At 37.0% G+C, this 19,864-nt stretch overlaps 1 protein-coding gene across 3 annotated transcripts in view; it reads right to left on the bottom strand.

The window, feature by feature from the left end:
• The window catches only part of LOC150075192 (centaurin-gamma-1A-like), a 287,147-nt gene that overhangs the window by 89,687 nt on the left and 177,596 nt on the right, over nucleotides 1-19,864 (bottom strand). For all 3 annotated transcript variants that reach the window (XM_090389157.1, XM_090389158.1, XM_090389156.1), the window contains exon 8: nucleotides 8,874-9,017. In XM_090389157.1, coding sequence (XP_090245283.1) covers nucleotides 8,874-9,017 — 144 coding nt within the window. The remainder of the gene's footprint in view (nucleotides 1-8,873; nucleotides 9,018-19,864) is intronic.

Below are 19,864 nucleotides of genomic sequence, written 5' to 3'. Positions count from 1 at the left end.
ACTTCATGATTTCCTCTGGTATAGAAGTCAAACCTTGAGGTCTATAATTACTTACTTCCTTCCTTTGTGAATAGGAGAGACAATTACATATTTGCACATCTCCAGTCCATAGTTTGGATTCAGTAGAGACATTCCCTGAATCCAAAAATGCTCCCATAATTTTGACTGAAGATTTGCTTACCTTTTTTCTGCTTATTTCAATATAACTGGATATATTCCATTAGTATCAGATGACTATTATCAGATATTCCATTAATATTCCCAGTTACTGGGAAGCAACAGTTTATGAATTAGTCTGATTAGCATCACATTTCTATATTTAAAATTTTAATGCTAAATAGTTTAAAAAGTACTTCATTATATTATAACTAGTGATTTATTGAGTATAACACATCTTGGTATACTGTAATATTTTGCAAATTTAGTTTACATATTTTAATTGTTGCCATGATTAGAATGATATTCAGCAAAGTAAGCATGACTCAAGATGTTGTAACTTGTGAAAGAATTGCTATGTCCAGGTCTTACTGCTTGCAGTGATTGAGGCAAGTATTCAGGGCTGTCTCCAGAAGGAGATATTAGCATCAAAGATGTGTGTGTGTGTGTTAGATGCAAAAATAAAAAATGAGGTATTAAAGTGAAAATTCTGTTTCTGGTGGACAGGCTGATTGCTTTAGGAAATGAGTTAATGCTCAGAGAATTAAATCAGGGGATTCATCAGGTACTCAGAGTCCACTAATGCCTGCTCCCATGCATTTGACTACTGGGATGGAACATCAAACATAGAAGGTATAGGAGGTTGTAATTCTGTGTGTGCATATCTGGGGATTCAACTGTTAGAGAAATTGGAATATTGCCACATTCACATAGATCTACCATTTTAATGTGGTAAAAAAAAAATACTATAGAAAGCCAAGAGATGATTTATTTATTTATTTCGTATGATGTGATCAATACACGAAGGAACCAGTTTATTCTTGCTTCCTTCGTGTATCGTGGCCGGGATATCCAAACAACCGGTTGGTTCGGCACCATCGTGATATCCAGCCCGAGGCCGAACCCGCGACCATTGGGTTGCTAGGCAGGCACTTTACCTACCCGGCTAGCCAGGTCGGCGCCAAGAGATGATGATACCAATAGTAAAACTGCAGATGCTTTCTCATCGTGTTGCTAAACATTTATTGCTATACTGAAAAAAGAAAGAAAGGGAGAAATAAACTGAACTGTAGCTTAATACAAAATTCATTATTACGAAGTTCATTTATGATGAAATTTTACTGTACCATTACATTTTTAGGTGGTAGTCCTTGATGTTCAAATAGTTATCTTTTGATATTCAAGTACATAGAAGTTGGCCAACACCGGTTAATTTGTATTCTATAAATATATAGGGTTAATTTGTATTTAACTTTGTTAAAATACAAATTAATCAGTATATTATGAATTTAACTTAGAGAGGATTTTTCATTCAGAAAATTTTTCATTATTTTATTTATTTATTTTTTTTCAAAAACATCATAATCATTTTGCAACCATTTGTAATCAACCTTTTTTTTTTTTTTTTTTTTATTTGTGAAACAGTCGTGTAGTGCCACATTATAAGCTCCAGAAATTTGACTGCATAAACACCCTGCATAACTACTTCAGTATCAGTATTTAATAAAGATGAACAGAAGGCAGGCTTTTGCTGCACTTTTAAAAAAAATTTTCCATGCAACTATACTCTTCCCACTTGCAGAAGGTACCAATCTAACTGCTCCTTAAATTTTAAGCCTGGTGAAATTTGGTGACTGTACTAATCAAATGTCAAGTTCCTGAGGTCCAATCTATTAGTTTTCATGCATCCCAGGTTTTTTTTTTCTCATTTCAATGTGAAAATTCCACAGTTATTCATTTTGTGACTGCCCCTCTGCCTGTAACTTACATCTAAATAATATCTTCTCATGCAGATGTCCCTTTGCTAATCTCATGAGCCACTGTGACGAACCTGAAACATGGGACCATCTTATGTATTTCTGTCCTCTGTATGATGATTTACGCTATCAGTTTACCATAACCCGGCAATTCTCGCCCAAAGACCAGGAACACCATATACTGGATAATGAGGGAGGCTGCAGGACCCTGGCACATAATGCCCAGGAACTGTTTCAAAGGCGTCGAACATTCCCGCAACCATAGCCTCTAGCAATGTCTGCTGTGCTATGATAACTCAGTAAATGACTCACCAGACACTTTACTACTGAACTGGACATGGACTGAATGGACGAGGACCCACTGTCTCCTCTTTGGATCTTTACCGTTGAACCTGATTTCACCTCTGGATACTGGAAATAGATCTACCTACCATCACAAAGTTGACTTTTGAAGGTGTATTGCAAATTACGCTCTGGAACGTGACTCTCGAACTCAACATCAAATTGATCTCACAACACTGTCAAAAACCTGAACTCAGGTAATAAATTGGAACAACCAGGAAGGGATTCCATTTGAAAGGGCTTCAATGTGGAGGACCTTGAGCCACGCAGCCCTGCTGCCCATTAACAGAGCCCTATCCAATTTTGCTCAACAACTTTTCTCAAGGAGAGCATTAAATGCAGTGCACCAGGAGTGAAAAACAACCACCCAGATAATAATCCAAAACATCTACTAGGATACCACACTCAGAATGAAAAATGCAAGAAAGAGTAGCTATCTTGCCTAGGAATAGTGATTGTTTACTTCCTACAGTGACGTGACTCATCACTGGGACCAAGAAACTCTGCTTATTGCCACCAACAAACATGACACCTAAATGAAAGTAACAAGTGTACTAACTGAGGATAAGGAACCAAAGACAGAGAACAATCTGGATGGGACACTGTCCCATGAGAGTCACTACTACCGGCCTTTACCTATGGAACTGTACCAAGACTACTGTAGTCTTGCTGACAGGATGCCAATTGGCAATCAGTACCGGCACCCTTATTCCTCTCCCCAACAGGGGGGAGGAGACTGTTTTTCTGTTTCCTCCCTCCCCTGCCACCCCCTTTACTTCACCTGGTGAGGCATGGGCATACCTCACTGACCACCTGGGGTTGCCTTCCCTATCGTCCCCATATTTCTACCTTTCACCCCCAGTCTTCAGCCTTCTCCACTCTACCTATATGACAGTGTATGCCCCACAAGTTAAAAATTTAATCACACCTAAATTAAATCACGTTCGCAAACTTTTGGCCTTTTTAATTCTAGTGTTCACCCCACGATAGTTTTATATATATATACACAGGGTGATTCACTACCAGTGCGACAAACTTGCAGGAGGTGTGGGGGGCACAAAGACGAATCAGAATCACATAGCATTGCGGGGTCCCAAATGCCTTTGTCATGCGGTAGAGGACGTTGAATGGGAGGTCGCATGAACAGCGATCCCGTTGGAAGTCAGCATTTTCGAACCATTTCTGTTGAAGAAACCAACCAATCAGGAACCAACCAAGTAACAAAAGTCCTCCGGAGTGGATAATCCACAGGCTCCAATGATTGGACGCGTTGCAGATGGTATTAACTCATTTGGTTTGTTGACAGTATCCTCCATACAGTGGATTGGCAAATACCCAATCGTTGGCCTATTGCTCGAGTACTCGTACTCGGATTGCCTTCTGCAAGACATAGGACATTCTCCTCATTGTCTGGCATCCTCATCGTTCGCTCTTGATTCATGGTACCTCTCGTGAAACAACCAGTCTCACGTAACCTTCTCACATTATACGATTAAAACCGTATGATGAGGAGCAAGCCTGTGCGGGAAACATTCCTGGTACAAGCGCAGAGCGGTGCACCCATTACAGTTCGCAGCTCCATACGCGAGGTGCATGTCGGCCAGTTCAACGTTTGAATACTCGTCCATCCTACTGCCTCGGGAACCGGTTCGCAAATGCTGACTTCACGCGACCTCCTGTTCAACGTCCTCTACCGCATGACGAAGGCATTTCAGACCCTGCAATGCTATGTGATTCCGATTTGTCTTTGTGGCCCCTACACCTCCTGCAAGTTTGTTGCACTGGTAGTGAATCACCCTGTATATATATATATATATATTTTTTCTATTTATATATATTTCAGTGGCTCTAGCCACTGAACTCTCAAGAAACTATGTGGCAGGGCCTGCCAGAGTAAAATATAGAGCTACTGGGTACCTGGTCTACCTCCATGGGACTAAGTGTGGGCAATGGTGGGTCCTGTCAGGGGCCCAATGGCTAAATGGCCAGATAAACAACAGAACATAACACTGCACATATCCAATATCCATACACTTTTAAATCTCTAGCCTTTCATTGTAGGTCTTATACCTACGATGACAGAGATGGGGGAAATCCCTGGTGCCATTAGACACTAAATACAATTTAACACTTAAGATGAGTTATTGTATGTAGAACTTCAGACCCGCACACAATATTACAAATGCAATCTCACCAATGACTTGTATAATGGGACTACAGCCTCCTTCTCTAGATTACTCTGTAAATACACTACATGGAATATTAACTATAAATATAATATACAGCAGGCCCCCATTATAACATGGTTTGCTTTATGCTGATTTGCTATAATGCTGTTCTTATATTATAACCCGTATCTGACTATAACGCTGTCACAGATCACTATAACGCTCTTTTACAGATTGCATTTTTGGCATGTTTAACGAAATCATTTCATTTGATGGAGTCAATAGCTTGAAAATGAATAGCAAAACAGCATTAAAACATTTCCCACACCGACTTGAGAAATTTTCCCACGTTCAGTGAAATTTTCTCGTACGCTAATTTAATTGCAGTACAGTGACTTGTTACGTTTAAAAAATGATCAAGTACACTGCTTGTAATATTTGCGTTATATGCATTTATCCGAAGTCGTCATCACTCAGTACTGTATTAGACATCGTGCGAAACGGACAGTTTACTTGAACATTGTATCATAATTAATGCAACCAACGCAGTCACATTTTCAAAGAGTTAATAATGGCCGATAAGAATTAAAAAGGAACGTCTGAGCACAGTATGAAGACTATAAATGTAAGAAAAAGACTGAATTTGAAAATTAAATTAGATGCTTTGAAGCAAATCGATTCCGGTCAAAGACAAGCGGATGTGTGCCATAATTTAGGACTTGCAAGTTGAACTGTAAGAACAATTATATAAAAAAAATAAAGAATTAATTTTAGCAGCGGGAAAGATAGCTGTTCCACTACAAGCAACTAGGGCTAGGCTGGCTATTAGGATTGAAATGGAAAGACTTTAATTTTATTGAAGATAATATCCAGTGCAAAATTCAGTTAAGTTAAATATTATTAAAAAAAAAAAAAAAAAAAAAGAGAGAGAAAGAGATTAGCCAATATGATGAACTGAAGAAAACTCACCTAAAAAAAAAAAAAAAAAAAAAATGTGGAACCATTTAAAACTAGTAAGGGCTGGATGAAAAGATTTAAACTCCAGGGAGAAGCCACAAATGCAGAAGGAGCCGAAACTTTCAAAAAAGAACTTGTTAAAATTATTGAAGAGAGATTATGTGTTATACTGTACTTCTCAACAAGTTTTTAGCATAGATGAAGCAGGACTTTTGTGGAAACAAATGCCTAAAAGAAGTTTCATATTGAAAGAATAAAAAAAACATGCCAGGTTTCAAAGCGGCGAAGGATCGGTTGATTTATTGTTAGGTGGTAATTAAACTGCGGGGGATTTAAAATTAATACCCATTTTAGTTTATTTGGAAGAGGGCTAAAGTTCAGCCCAAAATCGACACATTTTTCATGATTAAATTCATCAATCAAATTGAATTCATGATTTTAATTGGAATTTTAAGTTTAATTTTGATACGTAAGTAGTTACCACATAATTATATACATATGTAATGCAGAATATTTTATATGTACAAATATTTGAATATTAAATATTTTGACCGACATTTGTGCATCTTTTCACTACCGTTTATTAGCATTAGCATTAGTAGAGGCATTTGATGCAAGAAAGCAAGCTTATGCAGCATCAGCCAAAAAAAAAAAAAAAACCCCACTTCCACTTCACCCCTCTGTTCGTTCAAAATACCTGTCCAGCTGAGCCTTAAACTTATTTAGGCTATCAACCTCCACCACAAGGGATGGGAGTCTGTTCCACCAACCAACCACCCGCTGGCTAAAGGCAAATTTCCGCACGTCTATCCTACATCTGTCTTTCCTCAATTTGAATTTATGCCCTCTCAGGTGATTTTTCTGAGCTAGAGGAAGAATCCCATCAGCATTGAGCATGCTTAAACCATTCAAGGCTTTATACACCTCTATCAGATCACCTCGCTGGTGCCTAGTCTCCAGACACTGTAATTTGCAAAACTTAAGCCTTTCTTCGTAAGAGCACCCCTTTGTTCCATTCACTAATCTTGTTGCCCTTCTCTGTACTCGTTCCAGCAGCTCTACATCCTTCTTGAAATGAGGCCTCCAGACCTGTATACAGTACTCTAGGTGTGGCCTGACCTTATACAATGGAATAATCACCTCCTTATCCCTGCTGGAAAAATTCCTGTATATCATTGACAATACTCCATGAGCTACTCTTGCAGCCCATCTGCACTGCTCAGAGAACTTCATATCTGCCTGCACAACCACCCCCAAGTCCCTTTCATTCTCTACCACTGTCGGTGTAGTACCACAGAGTTGATACGTTGCTCTGGGGTTGCTGTTTCCCATGTGTAGTACTTTACATTTGTCAATGTTAAACTTCATTTGCCACCTCTCAGCCCATCTGCTCAACCTTTTATTATTGATTAGGAAATATTCTATGGCACCGACCACAACTCACAAATACATATGTTACCTTATGGGAATACGGCGCTCGCTTAGCGTGGATTCACTTAGCGCTCTGTTTTTACAGAACGAATTATCAGCGTTAAGAGGGGGTCACCTGTAATTAAATAATTATCTTTGGAACCTTTCAAGAAGGTCAATGTTTTTCTTTAACTTGTACAGCAAGCTATTGCCTTCTCTCTATATTAGTTTGTGCAGAAATTTATATGGAGTATTAACTATAAATATAATATAATTAAATAAGCCAGTTTTACTATGAAAAATTTAGTTTATTGGACTGTAAAGTCAAAAATAATTTTTTTTTTAATTTCCTAACCCTCTTTAATACAATTTTAATACAAATACACAAATTTTTTATGTTGGTGTTCATATGCTTGTGCGATGTGGTTGCAAGAATGGTGCTCTTCAATTAATGAGGTAAGAACTGGTTTTATTTTATTTCACTGTTATTGTGACAATACTGAAAAAGTAATAGATTTCTTAATGGAACCATCACCTTTTTTAAATTCTAATATTTTATAGTCTTCATCTTCATAAGTAATTTTAACATTTCATTTATCCCCCACATCGTGGCCCAAAGAAAATTTATTACTTAATTATATGATATTTACAATTTAGTTATTATTTTAAGAAATGCAAAAATATGGAGAATTCTTACAGGGCTTCTAATATTTAGGATCTTTTTTAAATCTGGCAACTGGGACTTAGCCCTTGCTGGATTTTTGAAACCAAATACTGTACAGCTCCAATGTACTAAAATTGCTGATATTCAATTACTGCAAAAGGTTATGCAACATCTCAAATTGAACTTTGAAGCAGTGTTGTTACTGAAACAATTATAGCAGATTACCCACTTTGTGAAACTTTTCTAAGCAGTATATTCTAAGCCTTAAAATTGAAAAACAAAACTTTTAAAACTATATGTAAAAACTGAAGGAGTCACAATTATAAATTAAATGTAACTATGGGAAACTGGAAAACGTTTACATAGATCCTCAAATCAGCATGTTTCCTGACGTCTATCACACTCATGCTACGATATGATTGAATGGTTCATTAGTAATCAAACTCTGTGATATATCTCTCATTTGTTAATCACAACTGACAACTATTGTTATTCAAACTTAAGTTAAAAGAAATTTTAAAAAATAAGGGTTTAGAATAGTATGCCTGGAAAAATTTCCCATGGTCTCTTTGGCATCCAAGTTCTCCCCAAAGCAGATACACTATAACTGTGAATATCAACAACACAGAACTGTACACATAATGAAGTTAAAAAAACAATTTTTCTTTAGTCTTATTTTAGTCTTTAAGTTTAATAAAAAAATAAACTACTAGTAAAGAGTAGTTTTTTCTTCGTTATGGGATGCTACAGGCCAAATTTCCCAGTCATAATAAAACATTCAACATAGTGTGGAAAGCTCAAAGAAATTTCTAGATTATTGGAATATTTTATTTTCATTATTTTTTTTTTTTTCTCCAAAAATTCGACATAATTTAAGAATTTCAGTTTTTGTGAGGTTTTGGTGTGTGCATACATATATATATATATATATATATATATATATATATATAATAGGAACAATTTATAAATATCTTATGCAATATAATCAAGTTTCTGTTAATTATGAGTGGGATATATTGAGAGGGTCAGCCCTTGATAATGTCCCTTTCAATGTATCCAATTACCTATAATTAACATTATGTATTATATTATTATTACTTTGTTTTACTAATGATTATTCTTTACTAGGTTTGGCCACGGGGGCCGGTATCGGCCATTATAGAGTTAATTGGTGCTTTGATCTATGGGTATATTTTTGGGCAGCTAGCTAATATACATATTTTCTTATATTTAAAAAGGATCAGTTTTACATTTTCGGACACCACCATAATATCTAACATAATATACTATTAAACAGCACGTACCTAATTTACTTAAACTATAATTTAAAAAAAAAATATATATATATATATTGATACATCCAATAAGAGTAAGAAATAGTATTAACAATAAAAGTAAATACAAAACACAAGTTCTTACCATCCATAACTTCTAAGTGCCTAATGCCAGTGCTTTTCATTCGTCTATGACGTTTCTTAACTATAGGGGTATCCAACCTACCCAAAAGTGGATTTGTACTTGGAACAGCAGGAATCAGCTGGGTTTCACTACCATTAAGCATACCTATTTAATTAAAAAAAAAACAAAAACCCAGCAATAATCAAAAATTAATTTCAGTAACAATATATGTATGTTTATTCGATAATTTTATTTATTTTTATTATCTATTTCAGTATACTAGTAATAGATGGGCCATCATGTCTGAAATTTTGGAGTTAGCTATGAACAGGGATCAAAGATGGTTGCTGTGGTGACTAAGAAATCTGGTTTAGTGATACATATTCTATAGGTAAGTCTAGTAGCTGTGAGTCTGAACTGACAGTTCTTTGTTTTACAATTACTGTGGTATCGTGGTAACATCTTGCAAATATTTATGTGACTTTTGACAAAGACATGGCATGAAAGCTTCTTGGTGCAGATGCTCAACTATTGACAGAATAATTTTAGGGAAATGAATTATTGGTTCGAAGGAATATCACAGAGAATAACATAACAGTGATGCAACAAACTTTATTCTTTTTTAATTAATCAAGGAAAAAGAAATATATATATATCTGAAAGTTTGTTTGTTTGTTTGTTATTTGGTTTTTAGGAGCATTAGCAACTAAGGCCATATTGCTCCGGGAATATGCAGTGGTCATTCCCTTGACCTTTCCGCATTTGGTGTGACAGGCTCGAACCCTAGTCTAATCAAGAAGTGTGTGCTACGCACTACTGCTCCTTCCCACATGGCTACAGAGGCGCCTATATCTGAAAGTGTTCACTTGTGAAAACATTATACTGTTTGAGTTTTGTTTGTATGCATGGTTGTTGTGAGTCAGGTGTTTGTAACTTGGGGAACTGGTAATTTATCATCCCTTATGCTGTTTTGATCTGCGTTGCTTTGTTATGCTGGTAATAGTTAATATATACTTAGTATTAATTTAACACATAGATGGTTAATGTAAAGAAATTTAAAAACTTTTAATTTTCACAGAGAAAAGTTTAGGGTAGAGACCCTCAAACTATGACACTGTGAGTGCAATTGCACTAACAATGTCATAGTTTGAATTTTTAATAGTTCGAGGCTTTCTGCCCTAAAATTTTATTAGTCTGAAAGGTAAACCTTTTGGTACTTCTCATATTGTGTAAATAATTTGCAACTGGTTGTTGTTGTTATTTGGTTTTTAGGAGCATTAGCAACTAAGGCCATATTGCTCCGGGATATGCGGTGGTTATTCCCTGAATGACCTTTCCGCATCCTCCGTATTTGGTGGTGACGGGCTCGAACCCCGGTCTAATCAAGAAGCGTGTGCTACGCACTGCTGCTCCTTCCCACCTGGCTACGGAGGCGCCTTTGCAACTGGGTCTTCAGCTCTTTTACCTCTGGGTATACGAGCTGAAGACCTTACACCTACCTGCCCACAGATGAGAGGCCAAATATCTTCAAAACAGTGCCATTCTTAACTAAGAATTAGTAACAACAGACTTCTCTAACGGGGAAATGTTACTTATTGGAAGTATAACTCCTGGCATTGCTGCTGTGAAGGGTATATTGTATATATCACTTTTGTATACAACAAAAATTATATATATATATATATATATATATATATATATATATATATAATCTTTACAGTGGCGTAGGAATGCCTTGGCATTGGGGCAGGTGCCAAGGGCGCCGCTGACAGACTACATCAGTACAGTGCCGAGCTATTTCAACACCCGAGGCTAGTTGATGAAATGGCACCCCTCGATGATGTCGAACCAAGATAGCACAGGGAGGATGAAAATTAATTTTCTCACACCTGCATGCATCCTTACATCTGAGTACATATTGCATATCATCGTAGATCTATTTGCTGTCCAGAATGTAACTCTGAAGGGACCAATCAGGCGATCACTTCATCAGCGCATGATCAAATGCATAATAGTTTGCAATTCACGCATTGTGTACAAACTGAATAAGTTATAAGTTATAGTGTTTTTGTGATTGCTATATAAACAGGTAATGGTGAATATTTGATTTATAATTTAAATAAAACAATAAAGGCCAAATTAATTTTAAACATGCCACCAAAGAAAAAAGTGGAACGACTGCATAAAGAGGAATTAGAAAAAACATTTCGCTACTTTACAAAACTGGCTTACAATAAGCCACTCCAAACCTGAAAGTGACGAAGAAAACGAACATGATTCGAATGAAGATGAAACAAATGATGATGCCACTGAAATGGAAGTCCAAGAAAACGCTCAAACAGTTGAAGTTACTTTAAAAGAATTAGAAAGTGTGGACACTAACCAACAACAGTTAGCAGAAGAAAATGATGGCAGCAATAATATTAACATGGAACATGTAAGTCTGAATTTTAATGATCCGACCACATGAAATACCCACAAAAGCAGATCTATTATGGTGCAAGACAGTCCCGAACATACAGTCTTAAATACATATCCTGTCACTAATGGCTGATGTTTCAATAATTCGTGGAAATACAAAAACGAAGGTATTGAAAAAAAAAAAAAAAACAAAAGAGAGGAAATGGTTATTTTATTGCAAAAAGAAAGATGCATTATATTGTTTTCCATGCCTCTTATTTGTATTTGGCACAAATAATGTGCCAGATATTCCATTCCTTAAATCCAAAGTTCTTTTTCATGAGAATTCATTACAACACATAAACAATTTCACAAAACATAAATTATTAGAAAAGGGTTTTCAAAAAGGTGGACTAATTGACGATGCTGCACAAGCAGCACTAAGAAGCAAAATTTCGAAATTGCGTCATATATTGAAAATAATATTGAAATGTATATTGTTCTGTGCTGAAAATAATTTGGCATTTCGATATGCTAGTAATATCGATACTGAAGAAAAAAATTGTGGCATATTTTTAAACTTGATAAAATTTCTCAACCAATTTGACGTTGATATGAAAAATGCTCTGGAATCGCATATTAAACACCACACTAATTATTTATCTCAAGAAATTCAGAATGAATTTATTAATTTGTTAGCAACAAAAGTACAAAGTGAAATAATTTAAAATAACTAAATGCAACAAGGCATAATATGTTAAGAGTAAGAGTTTTATATCTATATAATATTGTTGTGGATACATCATAGATAACTCTTAAGAAAAAACTACGATAGTAGTGTGGGAGGCATCATTTACTCAGTATCTCATATTGTGCTCGATGATAGGCCAATAGCTTTGAAACAGTGCCATTTCACTTCCACGAAAGAAAAGATGACCGCTTGTCAGGATAAAGGAAAACCACTCTCTTCTAAATCTCAACAGGGTGCTTACAACAGAAGGTTGTAAGCACCCTGTTGAGATTTAGAACACCAGAGTCTATTGTCTGAATGTTTAATACACCTTGGTCTGCCCACTGGCTATGGATACACAGAAAGTAGTTGACCAGCTAGACTTCTCGGTATGTGGGACAGGTAGACGGATAGGTTTTATGGGTCCCACTGAGTTGCAGATGGTAATCTCTTTATCTTTTAATTCGGGCGTAACAACAGCACTATTGCTTGCTTGAAGGCCATGGGTGCGAACGATGTGTACCCAGTTAAGTCTCGTAATGCAGTGGAAAGTTCGTAGAAAGTTTTCTTCTTTCTACAAACGGAAAATATTTTAAAAAAAAACGGTAAAGAATCAAATTTAATTAGCAAATTCTAAAAAAATTCGGTAAAAAGAAAACATTTATCTCTAAATAGAAAAATTCACTATAAAGAAGTTTGTTAAACAGAGGTCCGACTGTACTTATTATTTGTCTGCGTGGGTAGCACAGTGGTATCGTCACTGTCCTCCCCACACCAGGTGGAAAAGGCCCGGGTTCGAATCCCGTCGATGATGTCAGGAACTTTAATGGGCTTTTTCCACTCCGTGGCTGAGTTAGTCAGTCTCAGGCATAGATAGCAAGGTTTTTCTCCCAGAAACTGAGGTTTTTCATCCATCAAGACAGGCAAATCGACCACAGAATGCACGCAATTTACAGACATAACAGATAAACGGGTATATGTAATCATTTATGGGAGACCCTAATATAACAATTTTTGTATTTATTATTTATTATGATTTTACCGATTATCGGAAAAAGGCGTGTAGCCACGAATTTGCCAAAGGCACCGAAAACCTAGGTACGCCTCTCTCTCTCTCTCTCTCTCTCTCTATATATATATATATATATATATATATTTGGAAAATTAAATGCACTAGGCATAATCCTTATGGGTTTTGATAATTAACTATATAATATCGGTGTAAATACACCATAGTTAACCCATAGATTTGAGCTACGATTGTAGCGTAGAAGGCATCGTTTTAATTGTATCTCATAATGTGGTTGCCTTCACTACAAGATAGCTACTATTGAATTACTTCAAATAAATATGAGATACAATGAAAACGATGCCGTCTACGCTACAATCGTAGCTCAAATCTATGGGTTAACTATGGTGTATTTACACAGATATTATATAGTTAATTATCAAAACCCATAAGGATTATGCCTAGTGCATTTAATTTTCCAAATACATTACCACCACACCCTTCTGGCATCTCTCATAATGTGGAAATAACTTCGCAACTGAGATGGCTTGTTGTATTACCTACCCGCCCACTGATGACGAAGCCAAAAAGCTTCGAAACGATTGTCTGGGTGGTGGTACGCTGAAAATAAATAACAGTAGTCTTCTCTACTAGAGCAGCGTTATTTATTTGAAGTAATTCAATAGTAGTATCTTGTTGCGAAGGCAACCACATTATGAGATACAATTAAAACGATGCCTTCTACGCTACAATTGTAGCTCAAATCTATGGGTTAACTATGGTGTATTTACACCGATATTATATAGTTATATATATATATATATATATATATATATAAGAGGAAGACAAGACAAATAGTTGTGAAGGAGTCAATACAAGATATTATAATAATGATGGATAATGTACAAACTTTAGTTTGTCTTAAAAATTCAACTATGTAGTAATGAAGCAATTGCACTAAAAATGCAATTTTAGCATTAGTAGAGGCATATGATGCAACAAAGCAAGCTTATGCAGCATCAGCCAAAAAAAAAAAAAAAAAAACTTCCACTTCACCCCTCCGTTCATTCGAAATACCTGTCCAGCTGAGCCTTAAATTTATTTAGGCTATGAACTTCCACAACAAGGGATGGAAGTCTGTTCGACCAACCAACTACCCGCTGGCTAAAGGCAAATTTCCGCACATCTATCCTACATCTCTCTTTACTCAATTTGAATTTATACCCTCTCAGGTAATTATTCTGAGCAAGAGGCAGAATCCCATCAGCATTGAGCATGCTCAAACCATTCAAGGCTTTATACACCTCTATCAGATCACCTCGTCGGTGCATAGTCTCCAGACACTAATTTGCATAACTTAAGCCCTTCTTTGTAAGAGCAACCCTTTGTTACATTCACTAATCTTGTTGCCCTTCTCTGTACTCGTTCCAGCAGCTCTACATCCTTCTTGAAATGAGGCCTCCAAACCTGTATACAGTACTCTAGGTGTGGCCTGACCATTGCTTTATACAAGGGAATAATCACCTCCTTATCCCCTGCTAGAAAAATTCCTGTATATCATTGATAAGAAACCATGAGCTACTCTTGCAGCCCGTCTGCACTGCTCAAAGAACTTCATATCTGCCTGCACAATTACCCCCCTGTCCTTTTCATTCTCTACCACTGTCAGTGTAGTACCACAGAGTTGATACGTTGCTCTGGGGTTGCTGTTTCCCATATGTAGTATAAGCTAAAGATTATAATGATTTATGCACCAACATCGAGCCATGATGATGAAGAGGTTGAAGAAATGTACACCGAAATTGAGAGTCTTCTAGATGAGCAGAAAACCCACTACACTATTATTATGGGGGACTTCAATGCTAAGGTTGGAAAAAGGCAAAACAGTGCAGAAAGAGGAACTATAGGAAATTTTGGAATTGGTGAAAGAAATAAAAGAGGTGAAAGACTTGTGGAATTTGCAGAATCTCAAGGAATGTCAGTAATGAACACTTTTTTCAAGAAAAGGGTGAACAGAAAGTGGACATGGAAGAGTCCAAATGGATTAACAACTAATGAAATTGACTTCATCCTCACTAAAAGAAGATATATTGTGAATGATGTTACCGTCCTGAATAAGGTAAATGTTGGAAGTGATCACAGAATGGTAAGATGTACACTTGATATAGATGTAGGAAAGGAAAGGAAAAAACTGACTCGAGTAAATAATACAAAGGTCTTTGAAATAACAGAGGAGGAGAAAAAGCAGTATGTACTGGAACTTAAGAACAAGTTTGAGCTTTTGCAGACTGCTCAGGACCAAGATATCGACGAGGAATATTACAACTTTCTGAAAGTGATAAAGCCCAAGAAACCTATAGGGAAACAGAAATCCAAAGAAGAAAAAATTAGTCAAGAAACACTTGTCATGATGAACCAAAGACGACAAATGAAGAGCAAGAAAAACACTGACAGGGAGAAAATTGAGTATACTGAATTATGCAAAGCCATTAGAAAGAGACTCAGAGAGGACATAAGAAGATTTAACACAAGAAAAGTAGAACAAGCATTAAGGGAAAACAAAGGATTTAAATCAGCAGCCATGAGCAGTAATACAGGAAGACAAAAGATACTGAAAATGAAGAATAGCGATGGTGTACTTATAAACAGCAGAGAAGGCATAATTCAAATAGCAGAAGACTACTATAGAGAATTATACAAGGAGCGAGGGAATGATACCAGCAGTGGGGAAGATGGATTGCAAAGTAGCAACACATACGACATACCCGATATTCTTCCCGATGAGGTAGAACATGCATTGAAGAAAATGAAGAATCGGAAAGCCCCGGGGGAAGATGAAGTTACTGTAGAGTTGTTAAAATTGGGAGGAAGAGACATAACACAAAAACTGGCAAGGCTCTTCACAAAGTGCATTAGAAAAGGTGTGATGCCTAAGCAGTGGAATAATGCAATCATAGTTTTGTTGCATAAGAAAGGAGATAAATCAGAAATTGGAAATTATAGACCAATTAGCTTGTTATCCCATATCTACAAGTTGTTCACAAGGGTCATTACTAACAGATTAGAAAGAATACTTGATGAGAATCAACCGAAAGAGCAAGCTGGCTTTAGGACAGGATTCTCAACTATGGATCACCTTCACGTAATATCACAGCTAATGGAGAAAGCAAATGAATATAAAACACCATTATGCCTGGCATTTGTGGATTATGAAAAGGCATTTGACTCCATACAGCATAAGGCAATGTTTCGGGCACTGGAAAGACAAGGCATAGATACTCCATATATTATGATTTTGAAGAAAATATATGAGAGTGCTACATCCTTTATTAGACTAGACAAAGACAGCAGGAAATTTAAAATCGAGAAAGGAGTTCGACAAGGAGACACAATATCTCCGAAGCTGTTTACTGCTGCCCTTGAGGAAGCTTTCAGAAGATTAAACTGGTCGCAGAAAGGAGTCAACGTGAACGGAGAGTACCTAAACCATTTACGATTTGCAGATGACATTGTGGTCATAAGCCACGATCCCAAAGAATTACAGGAAAATCTTAATCAGTTATGCACAGTTAGTAAGGATTTTGGACTAAAGATGAATATGGCTAAAACAAAAGTAATGATGAACAAGTATGCCACAGAAAGGGAAATAATGATTGAAGGAGCAGTAATTGAAAAGGTGGAGTCATATACTTATCTGGGACAAGTTATTAGCTGTAATAATGATAAATGGCTGGAAGTCAAGAGAAGAATAAATTTTGGATGGATAGCATTCAGGAAATATAGTCACATACTGAAGAGCAATATCCCAGTTTGTCTGAAACGTAAAATAATGAATCAATGTATACTCCCCACCATGACTTATGGAAGTGAAACTTGGGCACTCACCAAAAGAATGGAAGAGAAGCTAAGAACTACACAGCGAAGAATGGAACGAATTATATTGGGAATCAGACTGTTAGATAAGAAGAGAAACACATGGATTAGGCAGCAAACTCAAGTAAAGGACATTCTTATCAAAACTAAAGAACTAAAATGGTCTTGGGCAGGACACATAGCTCGAAGACATGATGACAGATGGACTAAGAAAATAACAGAATGGTACCCAAGAGGAGCTAGAAGAAAACCTGGAAGACAAAGGCGGAGATGGATAGATGAAATTCATGAGTTTTTGAGTAGTAAATGGATGGCCAGTGCTCAAAACAGAAGGAACTGGAAAGTTGCTGGAGAGGCCTTCATCCTGCAGTGGATTGAAAATGGCTGATGATGATGATGATATGTAGTACTTTACATTTGTCAGTGTTAAACTTCATTTGCCACCTCTCAGCCCATCTGCTCAACCTTTCAAGATCCTGTTGCAGCAGCATAGTGTCAGTGGTGTCCTTAACAACCCTGCTAACCTTTGTATCGTCTGCAAACTTGGACATTAAGCTTGATATACCATCATCAATATTATTTATAAATACAGAAAACAATAATGGACCCAACACTGAACCCTGAGGGACTCCACTAATAACATTAGTCCATGATGAGCAGTGTCCATTGATTACCACCCTCTGTCTTCTCCCCCTCAACAACCCCTTTATCCATACCAGCAATTTGCCTCCATTGCCATACTGCTCCAATTTGTGCAGCAGTCTTCCATGTGCAACAATATCAAAAGCTTTCTAAGATCCAAGTATATAATATCAAAATTATTCCCTGCATGATTAGTATCCAATAAAATTGGTCAGGCAAGACTTCCCCTTAACAAAACCATGCTGTGTCCGAGCTATAACCGTAGTCTTGTCTAGATGATCCTGCAGTGCTTCTTTAACCAGTGCCTCCATTAATTTTCCTGGAACAGAAGTTAAACTCACAGGTCTATAATTACTTGTATCAGCGTTTGATCCTCCTTTGTGAATTGGGGTCACATTTGCACATCTCCAGTCTATGGGTACCTCCCCTGAGCCCAAGGAAGCTCTCATAATTATGGCTAAGGGTTTGCTTACTTTGTTTGCTACCTCCTTTAGAGAATGAAAAAGAATGTAGAAAATGAAAAAGACCTGGCAGTAATTGTGCAGGCAGATATGAAGTTTTCTGAGCAATGCAGACAGGCTGCCAGGGCAGGTCATGGGGTTTTGTCAATGATATATAGGAATTTTGCTAGCAGGGAAAAGGAGGTGATTATTTCTCTGTATAAGGCAATGGTCAGGACATGCCTTGAGTACTGCGTACAGATATGGAGGCCTCATTTTAGGAAGGATGTAGATTTACTTGAGCGTGTACAGAGAAGGGCAACAAGATTGGTGAGGGGAATGAAGGGATCCTCTTATCAAGAGAGGCTTAAGTTCTGCAAATTGCAGTGGCTGGAGACTAGGCACCTGGGCGGTGATCTGATTGAGGTGTATAAGGCCTTGAATGGGTTCAGCACGCTGAATTCTAATGGGATCCTTCCATTTGTTCAGATTACGAACCTAAGGGGGCATAAATTCAAATTAAGAAAGGACAGATGTAGAATAGATGTGCGGAAATTTGCCTTTAGTCAGCGGGTGGTTAATTGCCGGAACAAACTTCCATCTGTCGTTGTGGAAGTTGATAGGTTGAATAAATTTAAGGAGGAACTGGACAGGCATTTGGAGGGAATGGTATGATTTTTTTTTTTTGGCTGATGCTGCATAAGCTCATACATTTGATTTCTTGCATCACATGCCACTACTACTACTACCTCCTTTGTAACTTGGTTACAGATCAACTTATATCTATCATAGGCTTCTGTGTCACTTGTTAATTTATATGTATCCCATGCATTTTTCTTCTCTGTCATATGTCTCATTAGTTCATCTGACATCCATTTAGGCCTAAACCTTGAACAATATTTCTTAGTTGGTATGTAAAGCCTAGTAGCTTCCAATATAAGTTCTTTGAATGCTTCTCATTTTGAATTTGCTGTTGGTAACATCATCAGTTGGTCCCACAGTATAGAATTTAAATACTGTCTCAGACCATCGTAGTCACCTTTACCAAAGCAATAACCTTTCCCTTTACCCCTGATGGTAGTTACCGATTTGAGTAAATCCCACTTCAGCACACTGTGATCACTGCCACCTAGTGGTTCCTCTATCTGCAGATTCTTAATGCATGAAGAATCACTACTGATAATCAAATCAAGAGTATTACTTCCTCTAGTTGCCTCCCGAACATGCTGATGTAGAAAACAATCATCCAATAAATCCACAAAAGCCTTGCTAGTGTGTGAGTGACCAACCCACAAATTCCAGTCATTATCTGGGAAATTAAAATCCCCCATTATAAGACTCTCTGATTTACTGGCCCACTCTATTTTCCTGTACAGTTTCTTATTATACTCATCAGAGTCATTAGGCCTATAGCACACTCCTACTCTCAATTTTGATCTCCCAATGCTTATGTCACACCAAACTGACTCGACACTGCACTGTCCAGCGATGTCGACTAGCTTCACTTCCTTTGATTTTATGTGTTTCTTAACTAATAGCATAACCCGTCCTCCCTTCCTATCCTGTCTATCATTTCTGTAGACGTTGTACTCCCCAAATTCCAGTTCTGCATTCCTTATATCTGTGTGACACCACGTCTCTGATATCCCAACAATATCCACCTTTGATGCTTTGAGCAATACCTCAAATTCATCAAATTTATTTACCAATCTTCTAGCATTGGTGTACATGCAAGTATACATGCACCTGTTCTTTTGCTTAGCTACCCAAACACAACCCATGTGTTTAATTGTACTGCAATGACTCTCAGCAGTCTCTGAAATATCCTGAATCTTGTTTTCCAGGCTTCTGTTCATTCTAATAGAAGCAGTACAAGAATCACTTTCACCTCTGCCAGTGGCTACTGTTAATCTATTAG

This window comes from Mastigoproctus giganteus, chromosome 14 (genome assembly GCF_048544385.1).
Source record: "Mastigoproctus giganteus isolate SK-2022 chromosome 14, ASM4854438v1, whole genome shotgun sequence".
Taxonomy (NCBI): Eukaryota; Metazoa; Arthropoda; class Arachnida; order Uropygi; family Thelyphonidae; genus Mastigoproctus; species Mastigoproctus giganteus.
Note: the sequence above shows the minus strand (reverse complement) of the source record. Positions and strands in the feature narration are given on the sequence as shown.